The sequence below is a fragment of the Pundamilia nyererei genome, unplaced genomic scaffold, assembly GCF_000239375.1.
Source record: "Pundamilia nyererei isolate P.nyererei 1_Seehausen unplaced genomic scaffold, PunNye1.0 scaffold00245, whole genome shotgun sequence".
Lineage (NCBI taxonomy): Eukaryota > Metazoa > Chordata > Actinopteri > Cichliformes > Cichlidae > Pundamilia > Pundamilia nyererei.
The window spans coordinates 168,443-192,115 of NW_005187646.1; the positions used below are offsets into that span (position 1 = coordinate 168,443).

Genomic DNA, 23,673 nt, shown 5'->3' on the forward strand with positions numbered 1-23,673 from the left:
CACAGTTGTGTGAACTTGGGAGTTCTCTTAAATGAAATAATGGAAACTCTGCTTAAAACCTTTAAACCTTAGTGCAGCACACCGTAAAGCTGCTGTGGAAGGTGAGTCTTGTACTTTTAAAAATGCAACAGCCGCAGTTGTTCTTCAGCAGTGGTTTTTCAAACATAACTGAAACAATCTTACATATTCACTGGACCATGAAAACTTTTAGCATCAATCGTGTATGCAGCACTGCAAAGGGTACCTGCTGGATTACATCAGTGATTTCAAACCAGGGTCAACAGCACAAGAAAGCCTGCGGGTGTATGTGCAGAGACAATGGATTACGTGGGAAGACTGAATGCACCTGAATAGGTATGAATAGAAGCATTAAAACTCATATGACCGTAAAGGATAAACAGTACAAACAGAAACCCAAAAGCAATAAATACATCATATACAGATGAGGATTAGGTCCACTGAGAAAAAAAATGTAGGGAGTCATGACTTTTCTTTTTCTCTGAAAAAACACAACACAAAACTTTATATATAGTTTTAATTATTGATGAATATAAAAGGGACATAAATGTGAACAAATACTTCACATATAAAGATCAATACTCTGCATCTAATTGGAGCTGTAGCCTAAAGTAATGGCTTATTGTTACTAATAAGCTAACTATAACTCCTAAATGGTCAGATGAAAGCAGTGGCTAACGGTAAACATAGCTGACACTCAGATAGTTCAACTGGCTGAAAACTTATTTTAACAACATACATTTTTATATAATTAAATGTGAAAACAAGATACGTTTAAACTCGATTTAAATGAATAGATCTCAATAGATGATGATGTGATGCTGGCTTGAAAAAGGTTGGGAACATTTCAATCTCACATGAGGGTCAGAGTAAAGAGAAGATGATGGAAAAGGGCAGAATGAGAAGGGGACAGAAGACCCTTGTGGCAGTCCTTACAGGGAGCAGTTGAAAGAAGATGTAAAGTACAATTCTGAAAAAAATCTAAAAAAAGAAATCTGGAAAATTATCTACTGCAAATTTAGGGTAAACTATGACGAGCAATGTTTTTTTTTTTTTAAAGATTACAGCAATACAAAAACTTTACATAATAACAGTCTAAGTTGTCCGACATAGTGCAAAAGATATAGTAATATAATCATCACTTATACATATTAAAACTATTTTAATATTCTCTTAAGTAGTAAAGAAAAACAAACAAAAGAAATTTTAAAAAAGACCACAGTATGTCTAGGTTATCTGAGGTAGTCCTGTGCTTAGAAGTTGGTATGGTTGCCCATACCAGGAGGTAAACTTTTCTCAGACTTAATCTGGGACTGTAAGAGAAACAACAGTTTTTAGACACAAACAATAGCATTATCTTACTAAGTTAACATCTGCCTATATATGTTACAAATGGGCAGGACTGAAAATATAGCTCTAACTGCTAGCCGCTACTCTCTGATCCTCACAGCTAATGTGGCTATTAGGCAACTGCTAATAGTTAAACAGGTAATGCTAACATGCCATTGACCAGGTTAACGTTTAGGATAATTGTTAAATACTTCAACATCGTTGAACAAAATTACTTATAAAGAGCCAGATTAACTAAACGGGGTAACTAGATTGTTAGTGCAAAGTGTCTTTAGTTTTAGTTTTATAAAAGTTGTGCTGTGTTCAAAATACAGGCGCAGGTATTTAATTTCACTATGAAGCACAAAAAAATTGAATAAAAAATAAAAGACATCCTTTTTGTTAGCATTCAATATCGGCACAATTAGCGGTAAATTACGGATCACAGTCCGATTTAAATATTCTCCTCCTTATACTTTGTCTGTCACAAAAATCTGTGAGTTTACACCTCATACCTTCTCATGGTGCTCTTGTTGGAAATACCAACACATCACTTGTTTTGTTTTTTTTACCTAAAACCCAGTTTGCACTGGTTCAGTGTTTTCATGAATCTGGCCCAAAAATGTTCAGTGAACAAAAACTACTGTAGCTGCTCCTGAGTGGAGGCCCTTTGTTGTGCCTACCTGTATGCAGCGGTGTTGTATGAAGTTGGGTGTGAACTGTAGGAGGTGAAGACAGCACTGCTGCTCACTACTTTGAGAGGAAGACGCACCCACCTCTAAGCACTGGGACCAGAGGGCACTGCACTAAAAGTGGACTATGTTCATCCAAACATGCGGCGTGACAAAGAAAATCCTAAAACTTTTAAAGTGGTGGAAATAGAGGGAAAAAAACTGCCTTTATTTCCCAATGTTATGAGCATAGCAACTGAATAATGCACTCCAGGAAACATACTGTAAACATCACAAAACCCCTTCAGAAAACCTGATACTGTGTTTGGGTCACAGGAACACAAACGTATTCGTTGAAAGTTCTTTTTACCGAGCGTGCCTTTGACTGGGTAGAAAACCAAAACGTTTATTTTCTTTTCTCCCATGAATCACGTCCTTTGAGATGAGTCATCTGTATAGCCTGCAAATGTTTTCTATGTATATGCATTCTTCCACATGGACTGAAAATGTTACCTCGTACGTGCGTTTCACTTCACGTTAAATCTGTACCAAAGGTCAGAACTGGATGGTCGGGGAGGGGAGGTTGATTGAAAGGCAAGAATGAAAGGATGCAAGAGGAAAAGGTAATTCATTTCATGTCTTAAGGAAAAGATAATGAACGCCTCAGATGGGCTTTCCTCATCGCAGTGGCATTTTATGTACGCATGAACCTAAAACTAGAATTACATCATACGATTGGCTTGTTTAAAATCAAACACACACAAAGAATCGTAATTATTTTACTCTGTATTTCCAGCTGGATCAAAGCCACCAGATCCATACTTTAATTGTTAGGTGATTCACACCTTTGTTAACAAGTAGGGCAACAAATTAAGTGTTGTAAGGGGTAGAAAGACAAATTTGAGAAAGTTCATTGCTCTTCTTTCCATCCCTGAGCCTTCCTCTTTACCCAAAGTCTTACATTTTACCAATAACCATTAAAAACGAATACACTTTAATGAATTACAAACTCATACTTTGATTTTTCATGGAGCGAGGCAAGTGCTGCAGGAAAACTGTTGAACCTGACCCAAAGGCAGACGAGCTGGTGTGGCAACGAGGCGATGATTAAATCAAGCATTAAATCCAATGAGTGAGAAGGAGCGCAGCTGTGGAAACCAGATCCAAAGCTCGCCTGGGTGTGATGAAACGATGCAGGGGCTAAACAAGATGCTATTCATTAGACCTCTCCTTGAGAAAAGCATCCAGCAGCTGGGATTACTGTCTGCGACCTTAATTACCCCCTGACTCACTTTAAACTTATTCGATTCATAAAACTCATCTGGTTCAGCCAAGGAAGACAGATCTGTGCACGGTATCCCAGCCAGACTGGGAGAATGAGTATCATGTGACACACTGGAAGGCTATTTCATTTAAAAGCCTGCAGCAATGCTCCCTTCTGCTGGGCGAGAGCGAAGCTGTAATCACACTAAGCTCACAATGATACTGCTGATTAAGAGCAGAGTTGTTCAGGGGTGAAAGAAAACATCAAAAATGCCAGACATCCTGATGTGACTTTTGAACAATCAGCTACTGATATCAATCAGCCAGGGACAGGAAAATTGAACGATTACCACGGCGCGAACAAAGAGAGCAGATCTCCGTGCTTTAGCCCACCTTGACCCTTAATAAACAGCAGTACTGGGGTTTTGTCTAAACAAAAGGCTTCGTGAGTGTGAGAGTGCAGACATTGTGAAAGCAAGCCTCTCTCCCACTGCAACGCAAGCACCAAAACAAACCTCGTGTTTGGTTGCCACAGAAACAGCTGTGCCGGTGCAGAGTGTGGGGCAGAGGAGGAAGTACTCAGCTGAACTCCTGCTGTACCGCTGATATATGAGAGGACAAAGCCGCACATTAAGGTCTCTCTCCATGTAAAATCAACAGCACTCCCATGACGTGGGTCAGATTTTCTGGACCATTAGCTCCGCCGAAGCATGAGGCCCTACTTATTCTGAAATTTATACCCCCGTATGAATATTTAAGGCTGTAGTTCACTGAATATTTCTTAATTCTCTAAACCTCACGAGCGCTTCTCCTAACAGCAAGAGGTTTGGAGCTCGGCAGGGAATAATATCAGTGAAGTGATGAAACTCGTGGAAATACTGAAAACTTTCACTGGGCTGGAGAAAAGGATACCAGATCGATGACACTTTCATACAAAGAGATGGTTTCGGTTTTTATTTCTGACTCCAGTGAACTCCAGATAAAAAAAAGTTAAGAGGCCTGGACTGAAAAGGGCTTTTGAAACTTTTTTTTTTGCTAGAGATATCTTAAAATGCTTTCCTAATATCAATTATGTTTTAGGGATGTTTGATGTAAAGTACAAAGACATTTTTTTGCAGTACCAATCAGCTTTTGAAAAATGAGGAAAATGAAGAATAAAGCTGTGAAAAGATTAAACTCAGCCGTGTGTAAAAGTCCTGAAGCATCTCTCATTTCTTTATATTTTACTAAGAAAATGGGAAATACGTGCAGTGGTTTATTTAAATGAGCCAGTACACATGGAAATACAGTATATGAGGCAAAAATTAGCTTTTTACAATTCTAACAAGCCTGAAAGTCAATATTTGTCGTTATTTAACCCCCTTTATTCCTCAGCCCAGTCTGAACTCTCTTAGGCAGCTTTCTTGTCATTTGTTTAAGTAGTCTTCAGGAATAGTTCTCCAGGCTTCTTGAAGGACATCCAAAGCTCTTTATTGGATGTTTGTTCTGTTCTCTGTCAACACGATGCCACACTGCTTCGATAATGTTGATGTCCGGGCCCTGGGGAGGCTAATACACCAGCTTTTTTGCCGTGTTTCCCTTCCTTAAGAATGGCGTCTTAATAGACACTTTCACTGATACCATTTCCTGGCTAATAGCTCTTTGGGAATCCACTCGTTGGTGCGAAGATAGTATTTTATGTCTGTCAAACATGATCATAGATCAACATTTAAGTGGCTTAACAAAAAAAAAAAAAAAAGCATTTGTCTGAAAATGGGTGCAAGAACTGTATGGCGTTATTTTTGTGCCACGATTCTGAGCGCAAGTAAAAAAAAGGTTTGCAGGTGCAAGTGTTGTATTTTCAGGAGAAATTTATTTTTGAGCAAAGAAAAGCTGAATTTGAGTGAACAAAACATTGCTGCGTGCAAAAAATGTATTTCCGCGTTTGCTATTATCCACCCACACATACAATAGCAGCCCCTCTCGCTCAGTTTTCGCATTTGCGCTCACTCACAATGTGTTGCTCGCGCTTTCAACATTTCTGCCCGTGCGTGCTCAACTCGTTCTGTACACCGTTATATTTGTGCCACAAAACCAGCCAATCACAGACTTGGATGCAAAAAAATCTGATTGGCTGTTCTGGTCTCCAATCAGCTCGAAATGACAAAATGCAATATCCCAGAATCCATTTCATCCAAAACTCAAACGAGGCAGTGGCAGAGGAACACAGAGTGGCAGAGTTTGAAATATTACTCTTTCTGGGTCACAAGATAAACTTTTAAGATATTTTCATGCGAGAATGTTGCTGTGTAAACTTCTAATACCTGCTCGATTCATCAAGACATCACATATTTGCATAAGTGCTCTAACGTTTTCGGAGATGCCTTGTTACCCACCAGCTGACCGCTTGGGAACTCGGGTTAAACATATAAAGCTGGACTGACAAAAAAAATCACAGACTACACCACCAGGTATTATAGGAAAAACCATAAAGCTGTTGTCACAGTGATGTACACTGTCTTGTTGGTACTGTATATATGTATGATTTGTATCACCTTCATGTTTCCAAACCGACACCATGACCAGCAGCTTTTACAGCTGTGGCTCCAGCAAACATCAGCTGATACTAGAAATTAATATTAAATAAATTCTAACAACAGCTGATCCAGCTTAAACATGCTGCTGTTGTTTAGCGCGACATCCGCTGGTTTCCTGTTTCTGGCACAAAGGAGGAGATAAACAAACAAGAGAGACGATCAGCTGATCATTGATCAGTTTCATGACTGAAGTAGCAACAGGAGAGGGAGGGAGGGAGAGAGAATGAGGGGAGAAGAGGCAGCTGTGCAATGTAAAGACAGAATAACTCCAGCTTTGTGTCTTTTTTTCATTCTAGCTGAAGTCCGGGACTAATCACGTTCCTTTTACCCTCAATACGGATGTATTGTAATTGGTCCAGCCCAGAGTTGATCATGACCAATTGGCTAATCCACCACCTTTCATTGTTTAAATCGTTACAAAAACAAATAAACATAAAAATGAAAAATCACCATCGGCCCCCCTGGCAAATGTCCGGTATGCCCAATGGCCAGTCCAGCTATGCGGTCAGCTGGTGGGTAACAGGCATCTCCGAAAACGTCAGAGCACTTATGCAAATATGTGATGTCTTGATGAATCGAGCAGGTATTAGAAGTTTACACAGCAACATTCTCGCATGAAAATATCTTAAAAGTTTATTTTGTGACCCAGAAAGAGTAATATTTCAAACTCTGCCACTCTGTGTTCCTGTGCCACTGCCTCGTTTGAGTTTTGGACGAAATGGATTCTGGGATATTGCATTTCATCATTTCGAGCTGATTGGAGACCAGAACAGCCAATCAGATTTTTTTGCATCCAAGTCTGTGATTGGCTGGTTTTGTGGCACAAATATAACGGTGTACAGAAAGAGTTGAGCACACACGGGCAGAAATGTTGAAAGCGCAAGCAACACATTGCGAACGAGCGCAAATGCGAAAACTGAGCGAGAGGGGCTGCTATTGTGTGTGTGTGTATGGATAATAGCAAACACTGAAATACATTTTTTGCACGCAGGAATGAATTTTGTTCACTCAAATTCAGCTTTTCTTTGCTCAAAATAAATTTCTCCTCAAAATACAACACTTGCACCTGCAAACTTTTTTTTACTTGCGCTCAAATTTTTTTACGTGCGCTCAGAATAGTGGCACAAAAATAACGCCATAGAACTGGACTTAAAATGAATACAAACAAAGCAGAAAGAAAAACTTTGAAAGACTTTGAAACCCATTCAGAAAGCCTGGAGAGCCATACAACCAAGTCTGGCTTCTTGGAGGCAAAATACAAAGAAATGAGGGCTGGCTCGAGACTTGCACAGCACTGTGTGTGCCATTTTTGTTTGTTGATTACTCTAAAGAAGATAACCACTTGCTGACTATCACCACATAGGGATTCAGTCACTGTTTAATGGATAAGAGGATCGCACCATGATTGGTGAGATCTTCTTATGTTGTCCTGAGCTGAGTGTTTACAAAAAGAACATCATGCAGCATCAAATAAGACTTGAAACTAGCAATTCAGGTGGAAAATGCATACTAAAGTGACCCAAGTGAGGCGTTGGGTCTCCTTGTCTCTACAGTCAGACCTTCTGCCACCAGAGGACTCTGCCCCTGCTGGACATTAGAAGCAATGCAGATTTAAAGCACTGGCTTAATCCATTTTTCTTATCCAGTCTACTGAGCATAAAAACTACACATTTAAACAAGTGCATTAGATGACAGCAGTGTTTATCTAAATCAGTGTATCCGTTTCTTGAAATGCCAAATGCTAAATAAACATGCTACAAATACATTTACAGAGTATGCCATCTGTGGCTGAGGTTCCTCATAACTGTGGAAACACCTTATCACTGTACTGTAAACAGGACATAGTTTCTACTGTGCAAGGACCGATCCAAAAGTGATGCACCCCAGTGTGCTGCCCTGCTGCTCTGCATGTAAACATGCTCATTAAAAGTGATTGCACAGTAAGTGGAGCAGTAAGTTGTTTAAGAAAACGCGAAATGCGATGTGTCTCATGAGATGCCCTCGTATGAGGACTGTGATATAAAAGCACTGGTTTCTAAGCACAAGTTACACTGTTGGTATCATTACCAGGATGAAGTGGAACTATATCGGGGCCATTAGCAGTTTGCAGCAAAGTTTTTTTTTTCATTTAATTATCAAATCATTCTCAAAATACCTGTTACCATTTATTTGATTAACTGCTGGACTTAACAGCTTTCGCCATACTTGTAGTTTTCTTCACAAGAAGCACTGATGTGTATTAAAGTTTGCACAAAACTGTCTAAATATATCATTAAACATATTGTTATATTTGCCCAAAGGATGTTTAATGCATTTTTAAAATAGTAGAAACCTTTTCCTTTACTGAAAATTGCTCTATTTCATGTCAAGTTACTATATTTTTAAGCTACAAGCACAAAATACTGCAGTCATGCAGCAAAAGTTTGGCAGTGTGTCCATAAAATGTGATGTGATATCCTCTAGTGGTCATTATGAGTATTACAGTCAGTGTTTGCTGAGCTCATGGGCACAGTTCAGCCAGAAAAGAACTAAAGACTTCAAACACACCTCTTTTTCATGCAGTCATCTACTGTATTCACTTCTTTCCTCATTGTCGTTGCTATAAGTCATAATGGAGAAATCTGTCATTGTTCCATCAGCAGATACCTCTAGAAGCATTCCGACGTCCAGGACCGACAAGAATCCCCAAACCGAAGGGCTTCTGCTCCCAGAAAGGGACAAACAGCACAGCAGGAAACCTGGGACTGCAGTGCAAGAGTCAGCCGCCACAGACTCACGTACCTGGTGGGAAAGAGCAGGCCTCACACACAGCTGCATCGCACAACAACAACCCAAATCTAGCAAACCGGAGACTGTGAAATCAATCATTTCTCTTCAGGAGGAAAGCTTTCAGTATGTCGACGCCAAAAACATACCCGTAGTTAGCTGATATATCAAACAGGATAACAATCATTTTAAACTGATGAAGACTTTAAGAGAATATCCACCATGACCCATGATTCATCTGTGGTGCTTTCAAGACTGCAAAACTGCAACTGTTCAGCGTGTGCACTGCAAAAACTAACAAGTCACAGGAAGTACATTAAATGTGGATTCATTTAATTATTCACTGATTACAAACCAGTAAATAACTTTTTCTGTCAGATTTATGTGGGGAAGCCACTGTGAGAATTTAAAAAAAAGAAGCGTAACATTAGATCAGCAAGCGTGTTATATGTTGTTTAATGAAATATTTATTTGTATTGTGACTATTTTGGTTCCTCTTTGCTTACTTTTTATCTGTTGTCGGATACAGATGATGAAACAGCCTTTTATTCATTTCGCAGGATAGAACATGTTTGTATTTTTTAAGTGACAATAATGTACATACTGTAGGTATATAACTGTTGTAATGCAGCTCATTCATAGTGATTATGTGTAAATTGTGACATTTGTGGGGGGTTTTTGGTTATCAATAAAAATCTTTTTATACCTTGAACTCGAGAAATGTTTCCTATGTGACTAAAAAGAAAATCTTATCGACTGAGAGCATAAAGGAGAAACTGACAAAGCCAGTAAACATTATAGTGCGATAAGCCCAGATCATATGGATACTTAATAAAAGCTAGCTTAGAAAAAGAAATTGAATGTTGCCTTACTGTGGTCATTTTAACTCACGCAAAACTGCAAAAGCAGCTTTGCGTGATACCTTCAGTATATCCATTGTGCAGCAGGAGCAACAGTTTTTCCATGCATACACCATATAGATATTTCACTACAAGACAAGAGTGGATCAGAGAAGATTGTAACACACATACATACGTCAAAATTTTAAAATCTAGAGAAATGATGTGGAAGATTTTCGGGAAATAGCAATTTTGTATTATTAATTGGTCGACGTTCAGCAGCTCGCACAATTTGGGGCTTACGTTTAATTAATTGTGACGCAGTACAGAAAAGTTGGCAAAAGATGCAGACTGTGAACACTGGCTGCATACAAAAACAGCCAAGCAAGGACACAAGAAAGAACAGCCAGACTTTGCAGTATTGTCAATGAGAGCACGACTGATATAGAATTTTTACGACCGATACTGGTACCGATATTAGGTGATATTACAAATCTGATACATTGATCGTCATTTTTTTTCCATTCAAACACACAAATCATAAACAGATTTGTCTAACATTTCCTATGAGTAATTATTTGAGTAGTTACTAAGATAATATAATAACACTGCTTAAATATCGACTCCCTTACTGTCTGCTCGGATTGGCTGGTTGTTGTTTGAAGCATTTAAAACACGTGTTGCAAACAGGAAAGTTGCAGAATGCTCTATGAACATGTGTTTGAATAAGTAAATAAGTGCTCAAACAGAGTAGAAAAGCGCTCCACAAGTAGTGGTCCTTTTTCCATAAATGAAGACAATATAATGGCAGGTCGCTAATATCGGCCTCTGTTTCCGTTGTTTGTTATCTTACCTGTTGTCTTCTACAAACAATGTCCAGAAAAGCTTATTCAAGAGTTTCTGAAACAAAAATTGCAAATAAACCTTTCTGTCTTTAGCCTATTGCGTTAAGGCTGTTTGGATGATTTCTTATAGTTTTTATTGGAAGTTTAATCATTTACAAATGTGCTAGAAAGGACTATTTATCAGTTTCCCCCATTAATAAAAGTATCTTTGATACAGAATTTAATACAAAATAAAGAAATACTGATTAACAAAATCAGTTTTTTGCATGTTACTCTGCATGTTTTGAAATTTTAGGAACATAAGAAAGGGGAAAAAAATGAAACTTTTGGACTGTGGTTTTTTTCATGCTGTATTACATTTATTACACCAAAAAACAAGACTTAGAGCACCACTGTTCTTTATCAGACCTTTCTCATATCACAAAAAACTACCAGAAATACATCAGTTGAGGCAACAGCCTACTTTACATTTTCCAGACAGTTACCTGTGTTTTTCTCACACCAGTCAGAGATTACACAGACTTTGAACCTGGGAGCTGGCAGGATGAAGTCTGCTTAACATCTGATCTGACTCAACATACAGCTCTGCTTGGTATTGCTAAGAAAAGGTCAAGACAGCATGTGAAACTGTGTGAAAATGTCTAATGTCTAATGAATAACTGTATCGCTAAATGGAGTATAAGGATGTTGTAAACTCAATTCAATTTTATTTATATAGCGCCAAATCACAACAAATGTCGCCTCAACAACCCAACAATCATATGACCCCTACATATTCACACTTAATTACGACATTAAAATAGAATTTCCTTCATAAATTTTAGTTTCCAAAAACCTTTTGACATAAAAACAGTCAAACAGTCTTTTTCCAAACCTCGCTGTCACTGATGTCCTGCCAAAGCACACTCCATAGCTGAACGCAGCACAGATAGGAAGTGCCGTCTCTCTTCTCCTCTCTGTGTGGCACAGACCCAGGAGTGGCAGGGACCCTCAAGGACAAAGGCATGGCTCACATCTACAGAGAAATACATGAATAAAGTTGTAAGCTTTAGAATTAAAGGTGCTTATTTTACCCACTAGAGGTCAGCAAACACTGAAAAACTCACAGCGTGTGTGCCTGATCTCTCTCACAGACAGGCTGGTGAGAGCCACAGAGGCCAGAAATGTGTGCGTGCTCTGGTGAGCCAGCGTGAAAGGTGTGTACCGCACATTTTGCCGAGTCAACACCAAAGCATTGTTGAGCAGGAAGAGGCCCACATCACAGACGTGCTCATAGGTCCTACGGCAAAGGATTAGTTCAAAAACATTTGGTAGCACTTTATAATACGGCCTGCGACTAAGGGTGTAATTCCCCTGTAATAAAATGGAATTTCAAAGTATTTTATCTCAAATTAAAATGTAATTATACTGTGTACTGTAAGTAAATGTAAGTACTGTGCAAGTAATTTCAGGTAGTGTGCAATGTCATGGCAATTTTGCAGAAAAACAAACACTATTTCCCAACTTGCAACTTTCAGTTCAGTGGACGTACTATGGAGTGTATTAAACCTGTCTTTTGTTTTTACATCTTTATTTTTTTCTTTATTTAATAGCAAAGGATTAATAGCAAAGTTATTCTGTTCCCATTCAAACCGTGCAATATAACCCAACAGTATTTCATCGAATGTTTGTTTCATCTCCCCATAATATCCTGCTACTCTCTTTTATTCAATTGTACAATACTATATCACTTTTAGAATCACCTGCACTGATAGCTAAGATATTTATTTTTCAGGATATAGTTATATTGTTACTTCGTTAGAGTTAATTGATATTATATTTTGCACTATCCTACTGTATACTACTATTCTTATTGTATATGTTATTCCTCTGTTCTCTGTCTCTCTTGCTGCATTGAGCATGTGTATGACAAAAGAATTTCCCTCAGGTTAAATAAAGTTCTTCTTATCTTATCTTATCTTATAATGGAGCCAAGTATAACCTTTTTTTTCTCTTTCACAATCACTGTTCAAACACAACTTTTAAAGGAAGTGTCTTGTTTCATGTAAAATACCTGGAAGTTAGGCAAGATTAAGCTACCACGTAATATAGTCCGCACCCAGAAAAGTGCAGCGTAGTTAGCTTGAAAGACAGGGAGATGTTGGGTTTTTTCACAAAATTAACAAAACATTAAACAGTACTTAAAATTACTTACAATGCAATTCTTCTTTCTTTCCCGTAAATACATGAAGTTATGTAATATTTCAAATACTTAATTAAAATTACTTACAGTCTGCTTAAATTTGAAATTCCATTTAATTACAAAAGAACTACACCCTCAGTTGTGGGCCGTATTAAAAAGTGTTACTAAGCATTTGAATGAAACAGACAAAGTACATACGCATGCAAAGTTACATAAAGAAGAACATTATTATACTGCAAATATACACATGGTTACAAAATAGTCTGAATCTGAGCACGTAGCATCGTGAACATTGAAGAATGTAAAAATATTAGTCATACATCTGCTGTCTGAAAGAAAATTGGTGTTTTTACTTGAGAGAATCTGGTATCTGCTCATCAGGGCTCCTGTGCAGAGCAGCATCCTGAGTCATTATTAGTTGCCTGTTTTCTTCACTGAGGTTCTACACGCACACACACACACACACAAATATATGGTTTTGAGCATATATGATAAATTATTAAAGAGTTAGAGGCATGAAGAGAGAGGAAGAGCTATATGTGTTTTTTGTATTTTTTACCGGACAGCCTTGAATCTGTCGCTGCGTTTCCTCTATCAGTCTGTCTGCCTCTGAGGTGCGCTTTAACTGAACACAACAAAGTACATATGCATAAGAGGAGAGCCAGCACAGCCACAACAGAGGCATTTACATGGCTTATAGCTCTCAGTTCATGCGTCACCTTGTGTATGAACTCTCTGAACTGGAGCAGCGTGTTGAGGGCAGAGCGGAGATGTGCGTGGTCAGGATGACCGGGGTGTGTGTGCAAGGACAGAGCTTGAAGCAGAGTCACATACTCCTGCATCCTCCACACTGGGCACAGCAGCAGCTCTTGTAGGCTTCATAAACACAAACGTACTTTGAAACACTGTGGTTTGATACATGCAGGCAGGTATGCATAATAGCAAATAAAAGCTTTGTGTCTGCTCTTACCTCAGCATGTGAGTTGCAAGTGTTCTGTCTGATCTCTTCAAGAAAGCTCGAAATGATGGTTTGCTCTCCCTGCACTGACGCAAATACATGTACAGATACACCACAACTAAATTCAGATATATTTTTGTGTTTAACTATTAGAGCCGAACAATAGTGTGTACTGCATCTTCCGTAAACCAGAACAAACTCGTTTTAATCGTATACTTTATTCGTACCTGTATGAGCCACTTTGCATGGCTTTCGTAAAGGGAAGATTACTCAATAAAAAAAAAATTCAACCTCAATCAAAATAAATAGAAAAAATCAATTTTCTTTTAGAGTAAAAACTACAATGTCACACACTCTCAACGCTCAGCTAGCCAAATCTGAAACCCAAAGAATACATTATGTACCATTAAAATTATTATAAACTGCAGTAATGTTTGACCTGTTTGTGCTGCTGGCCATGAAATGAAAATGCTTATATAATGCTTTTATAAGAGGTTAAAGGTGCTAGAAATACTAGAAATTGGTTATTTTAGCCCTTTGGTAGGTGGTTGCTATGCAACATGATGATGGCATTGATTGTTAATTGTCAATTGTCATGTAAACCATTTCTGCTAAATTTCAAGTTATGTACGATTAAACAAATGTTCTTTGTTTAAAAAGACACTGGCTTTACCTTATCAATGGTGTGGATGGCAGTGGTGTAGTTGTTGAGGTAGTTTGTGTAGACTTTAAGTTTTGAGCAGAACTTCACGAAAACATCTCCAATACACTTCTCTGCACCCCACTGCTGTAGCCGCACCTGTAAATCAGCCTGAAACACCCTGTGAAGTACACACAAACATGTCTCCCGTGTCATATCCACACAGACAGACAACTTAAAGGGTGGTTAAGTTGACTGTGTTACGCCTGTGTGGCCTGAGAAGGTCATCATTTCCCTCGCTCCCTTCGAGGAATGACACATCCAGATTGTGTTTTTTTTACACTAGTGCCAATACCAGCACACATACATTTCACTGGTTTGAGCATTCATTATCCTAACATCTCCTCATATCACATGTTTATTTATTTATTTGATTTAGTGAATAAAATAATGATTGGCAACACACCCTGCTTGGTCTCACATCCTTGTCATTGGCCGGCAATTAGGGGCTCATCCGGGATCTAACTGATGTTTGGAGACAGTTTGCTTTGTCCTTTGACTCTTGCTCCAGGTCAGGTGGATACCGTTTCCACCTCTGACCTGGAGCAAGTGTTTTGTGGAGATTTGGCTTGTTTTGAAGTCACCTTACATATTCAATTAAATTCTATTTTATTTATATGGCACCAAATCACAACAACAGTCACCTCAAGGCACAATTACATGACCCCCTATGAGCAAGCACTTTGGCAACAGGGGAGTCACCGCACCTAGTGCTCCGTTTACCACTGGGACCACTGTTACCTTCACCCTCCACATCTTCTCGAGCTCTTCTCTGAGCCCTTGGTATTTCTCGAGCTTCTCGTGTTCCTTCTTCCTGATGTTCCTCTCATTCGGAACAGCTACATGTATATATATATATATAAATATATACGTGTGTGTGTGTGTGTATTTGTTTGTACCTGTTGAGCTCCAGTATTTGTGCAACAGGACTGAGGACAACATGGATGTCAGCATAGCTCAGAATGGCTCTGTTGGAGTTCAGAGCTGCTGTGAGAGGCTCCTTGTACACCTTCAGCGCAGACGACACATATCAAATGAATATTTCTAAATACTGAAAGCTTTCTTCTCTCTGATGTCAACATAAACACTGTAAGTGTCAAAAATGGACAAAAATGGACTTGCAGGGTTGTGGTTGCCCTTAAAATTCAACTTGTGTGGTTTGCATATATTAAATAATCGATACCTGTATTCTGGACTTGCTTAGACAGATGTATATATATGTTTTAGTTCTGAAGGAATATTGTTTTACCACTGATTGTTAAGGTCTGGCACTTGCAGATAAAAAAAACAAACAAAACTAAAGTATACCTTCAGCACAGCACTCAGCTTTCCCAGATAAAGACACTCGCTGTGGTGCAGCTCTCTCGCAGCTGCACCTCTCCAATCCAGAACCATCTAAAACCAAAAGAAAGAAAAGATGAATTAATTGTTCTCCTTGAGTTTCCACTACAAGGGGCAGTTTAAAGCAGACACACCTGTGGTAGATCAGGTATCACGTTGAAGCATGTCTGTGAACCACCATCAGCTCCACTGCTGTCCTGTCCATTACCCTCTTGTCCCTTCTTCTCTTCATTCCAGTTTTTCAGAAAGATGGAAAGAAACTCCACAGGTCGGGTCTGAAGGTGTAAGAGAAGGTTAAAAAACACACACAAACACTCTTATGTGAGTTATGTCCAATTACATTTTTCTTTTTCTGTTGAACTGGTGCATTACACAAACTGCTCTACAGTAATTCCCACCTCCTCCTCTCTGGTCAGAGCAGTGAGTCCTTCGATCAGAGCCTCGCTGAGATCTCTGGACACACAAATCTCATCAAGGCGGATTCTCTCCCACAGAAAATAGCCTAGAAAAATAGAATTTAACCAGACTGCTACTTATATAGTACTTTTCTATTTATATTTAGCACTCAAAGACGTTTCTTATTCATACAACACCTTATTCATAAAAATGCTTTTCTCTACAGTTAAATCCTTTTAACCAGGGGTTCAGCATCTTGGCCAAAGATCCACTGCACTTCTAATTAGTAGACGATCTGCTCTACCTCTACACCACGACACAAACCAACACGTACATGAAACTCACCCAGAGCTCGGCCCCTGGCCTGGAGGCTGGTCCACTGTAGCTGTAGCCCTAAGGTGCTCCTCAGCTCTACCAGAGCCTCCTCCATCCAATGAGCCTGTGCACACCAGCCCTGCAGTACAGCCTCACACACATACTGCAGGGCCGGGAGTGCTGGCTGGTTCTCTGAGAGGCCAGTAGGCACATTGCCGTCAGACCACTCGCTGAGGACTGGGAGAAGATGAAGTATGTTTAAAGAAACACACACTGTGAGGGATACTGTAGTCTACGAAACAATGACAGGGGAGGGGAATATTCCTATGCTTAGGGTCAAAGTTTAAGGGGTTACGCACTGTTCTGGAAATTCCCGGTGGCCACACCCACCGGTGCCCGAACCTCCAGACCAGTCAAAGTGGAGAGATTCTGGAGGAGAGTCACTCCTGATGCTGCAGAAGAGAAAACAGGAGGCGAAGCAGGAGGGAGCTGAAGTTAATGAGAAAATGCTGATTAGAGAGAAGAGTATGTGTGTTGTAACATCTGCTACCAGATGCAGCCAGTGGGCAGAATATGTCAATCCCTCCTCCTTCCTCAGTTGGAGCCACCATGCCACACAGTTTTTCCCAGAATTCCCTATGATCAGGAGTCAGTAGAGTCTTCTCTGATAGGCTAGAGTCTGAAAAGTCAGGGCAGAATTACATAGTAGGTCAGCAAAATAGTGTAATAGAGAAGTAATATCTCTTGGGCTAAGTTTTGGTCAATGGATTAAAATGGCAGGTACCACTTTGTTAAAATGTTTTCAAAATGTCAGCACAGGACTTTAGTCCAGTTAGTCCAGAACAAACTCCTGCAGTGTGTGCACATGAATTTACTCATTGTGATTGAGTCTCACTGTGAAGCAGGTGAATGTCCTGTGTTCCTCCGCAAGCTAGCAGGCCAATCCTCTGAGCTGGTTTCCCAGAAATAGCCCTCTCCACCTGAGTTAGCAGAGATGAGAGAGTCCCTCTATGGTCATAGAGAACCGCAGTCACACTGGGCTTCACTCCGCTCAACACCAGCTAGATTAAAAAGAGCGGACGGGGAGGAATGTTATTTATTCATCTTCCCAGTATGCATTTTATTTCTGTGTTTTATGTCTGCTGTTTCAGGAAAATAAATAAATAAATAGATGATGATGTGGATTCACCTCATATGCAGGAATTCTGTTGGAGATGAGCAATAGCAGGGCAGGAGCGGATAGGTGAAGGGGAGAGACTGTGTGAGGCTGTGCAGGTCTGTAGATAAAAGACGACAGCGCTCCTCGGATCTTTCGTGTTTCGCTGAAAGATGAAAATGCATGTTGCTTTCAGCATACTGTGACATTATATTATACAGATGTTTTCACATGTGCTCACAGATAAGTTATTCAGTGTATATAAAGTATTTTCTACACTTCAATCGATTCAAAATAGACTTTGAAACCTCCAGAGCCGAAACAAAGCGGGCTACAAAAATGAGTCACTCCCAGTAGACGCCATTGTAAAATGTCACACTAAACAACAGAAATAAACATGTATACAGGATGCTACAAATATGGCTTTGGTCTCCAGGGATAAATTTCCCCTTGATAACAATGGTACAGTTGTTGAAGATTCAAAATGCAGAGTCCACTGACTGTGGTTGAAGCTAAGTGAGGTTCATCTAATATGTGGTTAGACAATCACCTGCTAATGCTGCAGGCCTGGACTCTCTCCCAGGTCTGAGGTGCAGTTGTGGGCTGTCCTCTTTCCAGGCTGAGAGAGTGGCTGGAAGAGCCAACGCTCCTCAGAGGCCAGGAGAGGGAGGGCTGAGAGACGAATGTTAGGCCAGACTCGGGTCTCCCTTTCTGGGTACCTCCACCTCTGGCTATTTCTGGCTTTGTGTAGCTGCCCCAGGGTTTCCTGGCACTCACAGATAGTCCTACAGATATCACAGATACAGTACATGCATCTGCCAGTAAGGGCGAGTTTTTACTAATCAGGAGCGTTTTGTGCTTAGCAATGAGTTGGAAAGGCAAAGATGAACTGTTTGAGAATCAATAAAATATATTAATCACATTCATTAAACACATTCAATAACATTCCTTCAGTTCAGGTTTATGTATTTAACACTAAATCATAAGATAAGTCACTTTAACGTGCTTTGTACTGAAAGGTAAAAACCCTACAGTAAAACCAAAATGACCCCCTTTTAGATGGTGGGAATGAAGAACTCCCTCCTTCCAACAGACCCAGGGAGGGGCAGTCATCTACCATTACGCATTAGAGGTTGAAGGGGAAAGAGAAACGTAACAGAGATCATAGACAGGACAAAACACAGAATAAAAGATTGAGTAAACACTACCATTCGCTTACTAGTAACAAACCAACTGTATTCGAATTAACCAAAAAAAACTATTAATGGATGATAACCATTCAGGCACATCTCACTGAATTATGAGACGCATGAAGGGAGTTAGAAATAGTCCAGTCTTAGTTCAGAACATTCACAATTCTGATTTGAACTTTGAACTGATATAAAAAATACAACACGTTTGACACAGGAAACCTTTGGATTTGTCTCTATATTTGTTTTCAGTCCCACAAAGCTTGTAATGACATTTATAAAAAGTTATAAAGGAAATGTCCCAGGAGCTGTTTTCACTAGTCAGGAATCAGACCATCAGGATCTCTGCCCACAACTGCTGCCCAACTCACATCTCACCAGAACCCTACAGTGCCTAGCGCAGGTGGTGGGCCCACAGAAGGCCAGGCCCCATGGGCTAACGCCCAACCACCACCAAAGTTGGTAGGCAGGTGCGTCGTGATACAATGATCACCCACCAGGTAAGCGGACACACTGAAGAGAATATATCAGCTGACTTGCCTTGGTATCCTCCATGAACAACTTGCGGAGGTAGCCGGGGAGAGGGAGGTCTGGCTTTTTCTACTTAGAATACTGCCCCCACGACACAGACCCAGATTTTACCACCTCAAAAATGTGTTGCTATAGTTTCTACACCCTGTCATTTTTCTGTTTTTTCTTTTCCACTCACTCTTCTCCTCTCGAAGCTTTTCTCTGATTTGCTGCCTGATCCTCTTCTCCCTCCTCCTCTCTTCCTCCTCCTCTGTCATTCCTGTGCTTTGCTGGTTGAGGGTCCCATACATCTCTGCTGCCTCCCGTGGAGTGAGCCAGTCAAGTGTGGAGAGGCAGGAGACATAGTGACTTTTCCATGCACCAAACTCTTTTTCTCCAGGAGTGTAAGGAAGGAACCAGCCTCGTCTGATGCACCGGCCCGCCCACAGACAGTCCTAGAAAGAAGAAGAGGATTTAACTTGTTTCATAAAACCCCAATTAAGATGTATGAATACATTTCAGATCTCTTCAGGGCTTCTCACCTGCTCAGCTAGAACCCTCCAGTGCCAGCTGACTTGGGCAGCTTTGCAAAGGTCACGTGGGGACAGAAATGACATCACATACAGGGAGAGAAACCGAGGCAGCACCGACGTAAGGTCCACTTTAGTGACCGGAACCGTCTCAATCAGCAAATCCCGGCAGTACCTGTTCAGGTTACAGAGGTTACCAGTTTGAACTGTGCACCTGTGTACACTTTACTAGTTACAGTTTCAGGCTGAGATTAATGGTTAGGACACAAACGTGTACAATCCACTTTACCTGAGCTGTGACTTGGTGCAACGAGTGAGCAGAGAGTGCAGCAGGTGTTTCCTCTGTCTGTCCGTCCACAGATCAAACCAGTGCAGCACAAGATTCACTCTCTCCTCAAATAACTGGTATGGAAAATGGAAAAAGGATACCAACATAGACACATTCAGTGCAAGCAAAAGTCTCAAGCTACCTCTCATTTCTTAATATTTTGCTTCCAATTAGCCAGAATTTCTTGTAACTTTTTAAAGTGCTCTTGAGCAATAGTTCTCCAGGCTTTCTGCATGTCTTTCAAAGTTTTATTGGACATTGGCTACTTTTTCACTCATTTTCAGTCCAGTCCTTGTACCTGACCATTTTCAGAGGAATGCTTTTTGCTTGTTAAACCACTGAATACTGACCTAAATTCAAGTATATAAAAGGCACCTAACTTAAGGGAAGAACAACTGTTGTGTCTACACAGAACCAACTTAGCAAAAAACACTTTTAAATTGTATCTTTATGCACTTTGCTACTTTGTTCTCATAACTTTAATTAGATCTACAAAACATTCCAGAGCAAAACAGAACAAAAGGCAGAAGAAGAGAGAAGAAGAGCTTTGAATGTCCTTCAAGAAGCCTGAAGAACTATTCCTGAAGACTACTTAAAGACATGACAAGAAAGCTGCCTAAGAGAGTTCAGACAGTGCTGAAAAATAAATACTGTCACACCAAATATCAAAGTTGTTAGAATTGTAAAAACTTTTTTTGTGTTATATACTGTATTTCCATGTAAGTTTGCACGTTTCAGTAAATCGCTTAAGGAACTGACCTCCCAGCCCATTGTTCCCTCAGTGGGCTGGTTTCAGTCATTATGCAAATGTACTGTTTATAAGATTTGGGGAAACCTGCAGTCAGCTGAGACTGAAGAAGTCACTTGGATGAGTGACGAAACGTTTCTCCCACAAAACGCTACGTCCAGATGAAGACCAATAAAGAGTCTCTTGCTGGACATTGACTTTAGGTATGCTCAGTTCTACATTCTACATGTAGAAAATGAAATGATTGTGACAAAATACACAAGTATTTCAAATAAACTAAAATAAATATTAGGTGCTACTTTTCATTACATTTCTTGCAAACAAACGTAATGAAAGTAGAATTCTCCTGATGGTTTTATATAAGAGGTGTGGGCAGTAAATACAAGGTATGGCCTCGAATTGCATTAGTTTCCTCTGATGGTCAAATACTCAAGCTACCAATGTGCACAGAAATGCTGGCTCCATTGGAAAAACAATCAGTTTACCTTATTTAATAAACATATCTCTAAGAATAAACTTATTTTGCTGTGTTAAAAGAAGTGATTTAACTTCACCCTGGTTTTTTTTATGTTTCATGCTTATTTTTTTAAACCTTCAGTTATGTTTGTTTCTCAGATACAGTAATGATGTTCCTGGGCCAATTTGACCTCGTATAGGTTTAGTTATCCAGGGCAATCCAATCCAATCAAGCAATAAATTCCAATAAACATTGTTTATATCTCATTATTAACTCCAATTAATATTTGGTCCACCTGTGTTCTTTACCCCTCACAGATCATGGTTCAATAAGGACATATTCGCTCGTTTTTCACAAAAAAAAAAGTACATTAAAACATTTTGTTGTACGTTGGAAATACCTACACGTAAAATTCACTTTTCATGACTGCTTCTTTTTTTTTGTATTACAAACATATATATTGATTGCAACTTATTAAGTCAAGCAGAAGAAGCTTCATATTTAAGAAAAATACTTTTAATTATTTATTTATTTTTGTAGATCATTTTATTTTGAAATGTGTCAATTTGATCCGCAACATAACCGGTTGGAGTGGAGTTTCAAAATTAGGAATTCAGTAGCCTTCATAAAGCCCTGCACTGTCCTGAAATGCATTAACTCTGATTTCAGTGACATGTTGTTGCTAATAGAATATCACAAAGTTTATCTGCAGGGGGTTTACCAAGGCCCACGTAGCATTTCTGACCTGCAGGTTGATCCGCTTGTTGTTCAGGGGAGTCCAGCTGCTGAAGCGGGTGTCGGACAGCAGGGTGCCGGCCTGCTGCGGCTCATAGTCCGTCCCGCTTAGCTGCCACCGCTTCACCGAGTGAGGGGCTGATGTCAGGCTCGCCTCCATGTGCACAGGCGGTTTAAACACCTTTGAGGAAGCACCTTGAGTTCCGCTTCACTTAAAGTCCGATCAATTTATTTCCAGATTGATGTCTTTAAGCCAAGTGTCCACTTGCCAGGCTGCCCCTTGTGCTGTTCTGTGCAGTCAGTCACCTTAGAGACGCATCAACAAAAGGATTCCTGCATTCCTGCACGCAGCACGTTCCCCTGCCTCCTCCACATTAATAATTCAACACGCAGGGTTCACATATAAGCAATCACAAATGAAAGCATCAAATGCTACACAAACTTTATACTTAACCACTAAAGGCTTAGTGTGCCATATTTGATACATGTTTTTTAAGAGCTGTACATCATAAATGTGACCCCCTAAATCCCCCTGAAAAACCTATTGCACAATACATTTTTAAGGAACAAAAAAATGTCTGGAAAAAATATTATACAAATTTTACATATACGGAAATGTAATTATCATTATTTCGTGATTTTTTTTAATTGTCAGATGCTTCAATAAACACTCTATTTTCTGGCAATTAATTCATGGTTCAGACTTTAATGCTTGGAGGATCAAAGAGTATTCCCTTAGAAACCTGTACAAGTGGCACATCACCTAACAATGATGATCCCAATGATCCCAAACATACTTCCAATACAGTAAAAGTAGACCCGGATAGAAAAAGAGCACAATGGAAAACTATCAATTCCGCCTCCCCCAATCCAGGTGCTGTTATGACCCTATATACTCACTTCTCTATTATCTTAGTTTACAGCTGCAACCGAGAAATTCAGACAGAGAACTTTATTGAGAAAAAAAACAAACAGGTTAAACACCCCAAAAACATAGGTTAAAATACAGTGTCCAAGAAAAAAGAAAAAGAATTTACAATCAAAGCAGCATCAAATTATCTTATCAAAACTCTGAATCCAAACCTAAACTCACCTAAAATCACTTAAAGTTTAGAACCAATAAGGCAAAAAATGATTAAATTAAGGCTTGTTTGTGATGACAACATTTGGACTGTTTAGTCTTCTCCAGCGTCAAAACAACACACCAGTGATAACGTGTGCAGTGCATGCTGTGTGTCGCATGGGTATGTGCAAATATACTGAAATGGACCAAGTCCACTCTGCAAAAATCATATGCAAAAATCGCAAACTGGAATTAACTACTCTCAGTACTCACCGGGTCCTTATGTTATTTTTGGCTGGTTTAAGAATTTTTAAATTTATGCTGCTGTTTAAAGCTCTAATACTGAGAAACAATTAGAAACTAATGCCTAGACTTTGAAAAGTCCAGCTCTGTTTCTTATTGTGAGGAGATCAGTGCAACACAAGTGATCTACATACGTCTGATTAATGTCAAAGGAGCACGTTTACAATCACTTTCAGGTGAATGGCATCACTTTGGTTAGCAACGTATTGCAAATCTAAACTGCTTGGAAATGAGTGAACGCACTACGGCTTGGCTTTAAACAATACAGGGATCCACCAAAGCCAATATAGAAAATACAGAATACAGCACATTAGCTAAAGATCTCAGAGAACACAAACCTCCCTTGGATGCAGCCACGGCTCAGGTAAGTTAACATCCTGCTGTCTTAGTAAGATCAGACCAGAGAGATTTCCATTCAATATTAGCTATTGTTTAAAAAAAAAAAAAGAAGGGG

General features: G+C 39.6%; 1 protein-coding gene across 1 annotated transcript; it reads right to left on the reverse strand.

The window, feature by feature from the left end:
• Positions 1-11,082: 11,082 nt before the first annotated feature.
• On the reverse strand, positions 11,083-22,305 carry ect2l (epithelial cell transforming 2 like). The gene is made up of 21 exons (XM_013915012.1): positions 21,864-22,305; positions 19,875-19,987; positions 19,598-19,760; positions 19,255-19,510; positions 17,906-18,140; positions 17,389-17,521; positions 17,095-17,260; positions 16,750-16,878; positions 16,559-16,651; positions 16,230-16,436; positions 15,887-15,990; positions 15,623-15,763; positions 15,456-15,542; positions 15,047-15,156; positions 14,121-14,268; positions 13,460-13,533; positions 13,209-13,365; positions 13,049-13,114; positions 12,843-12,931; positions 11,414-11,586; positions 11,083-11,322 (listed from the first exon to the last, which is right to left on the reverse strand). Exons 1-21 carry the CDS (start codon positions 22,011-22,013, stop codon positions 11,189-11,191), a joined length of 2,928 nt encoding a protein of 975 aa, XP_013770466.1. The 5' UTR covers positions 22,014-22,305; the 3' UTR covers positions 11,083-11,188.
• Between the last annotated feature and the right edge of the window lie 1,368 nt (positions 22,306-23,673).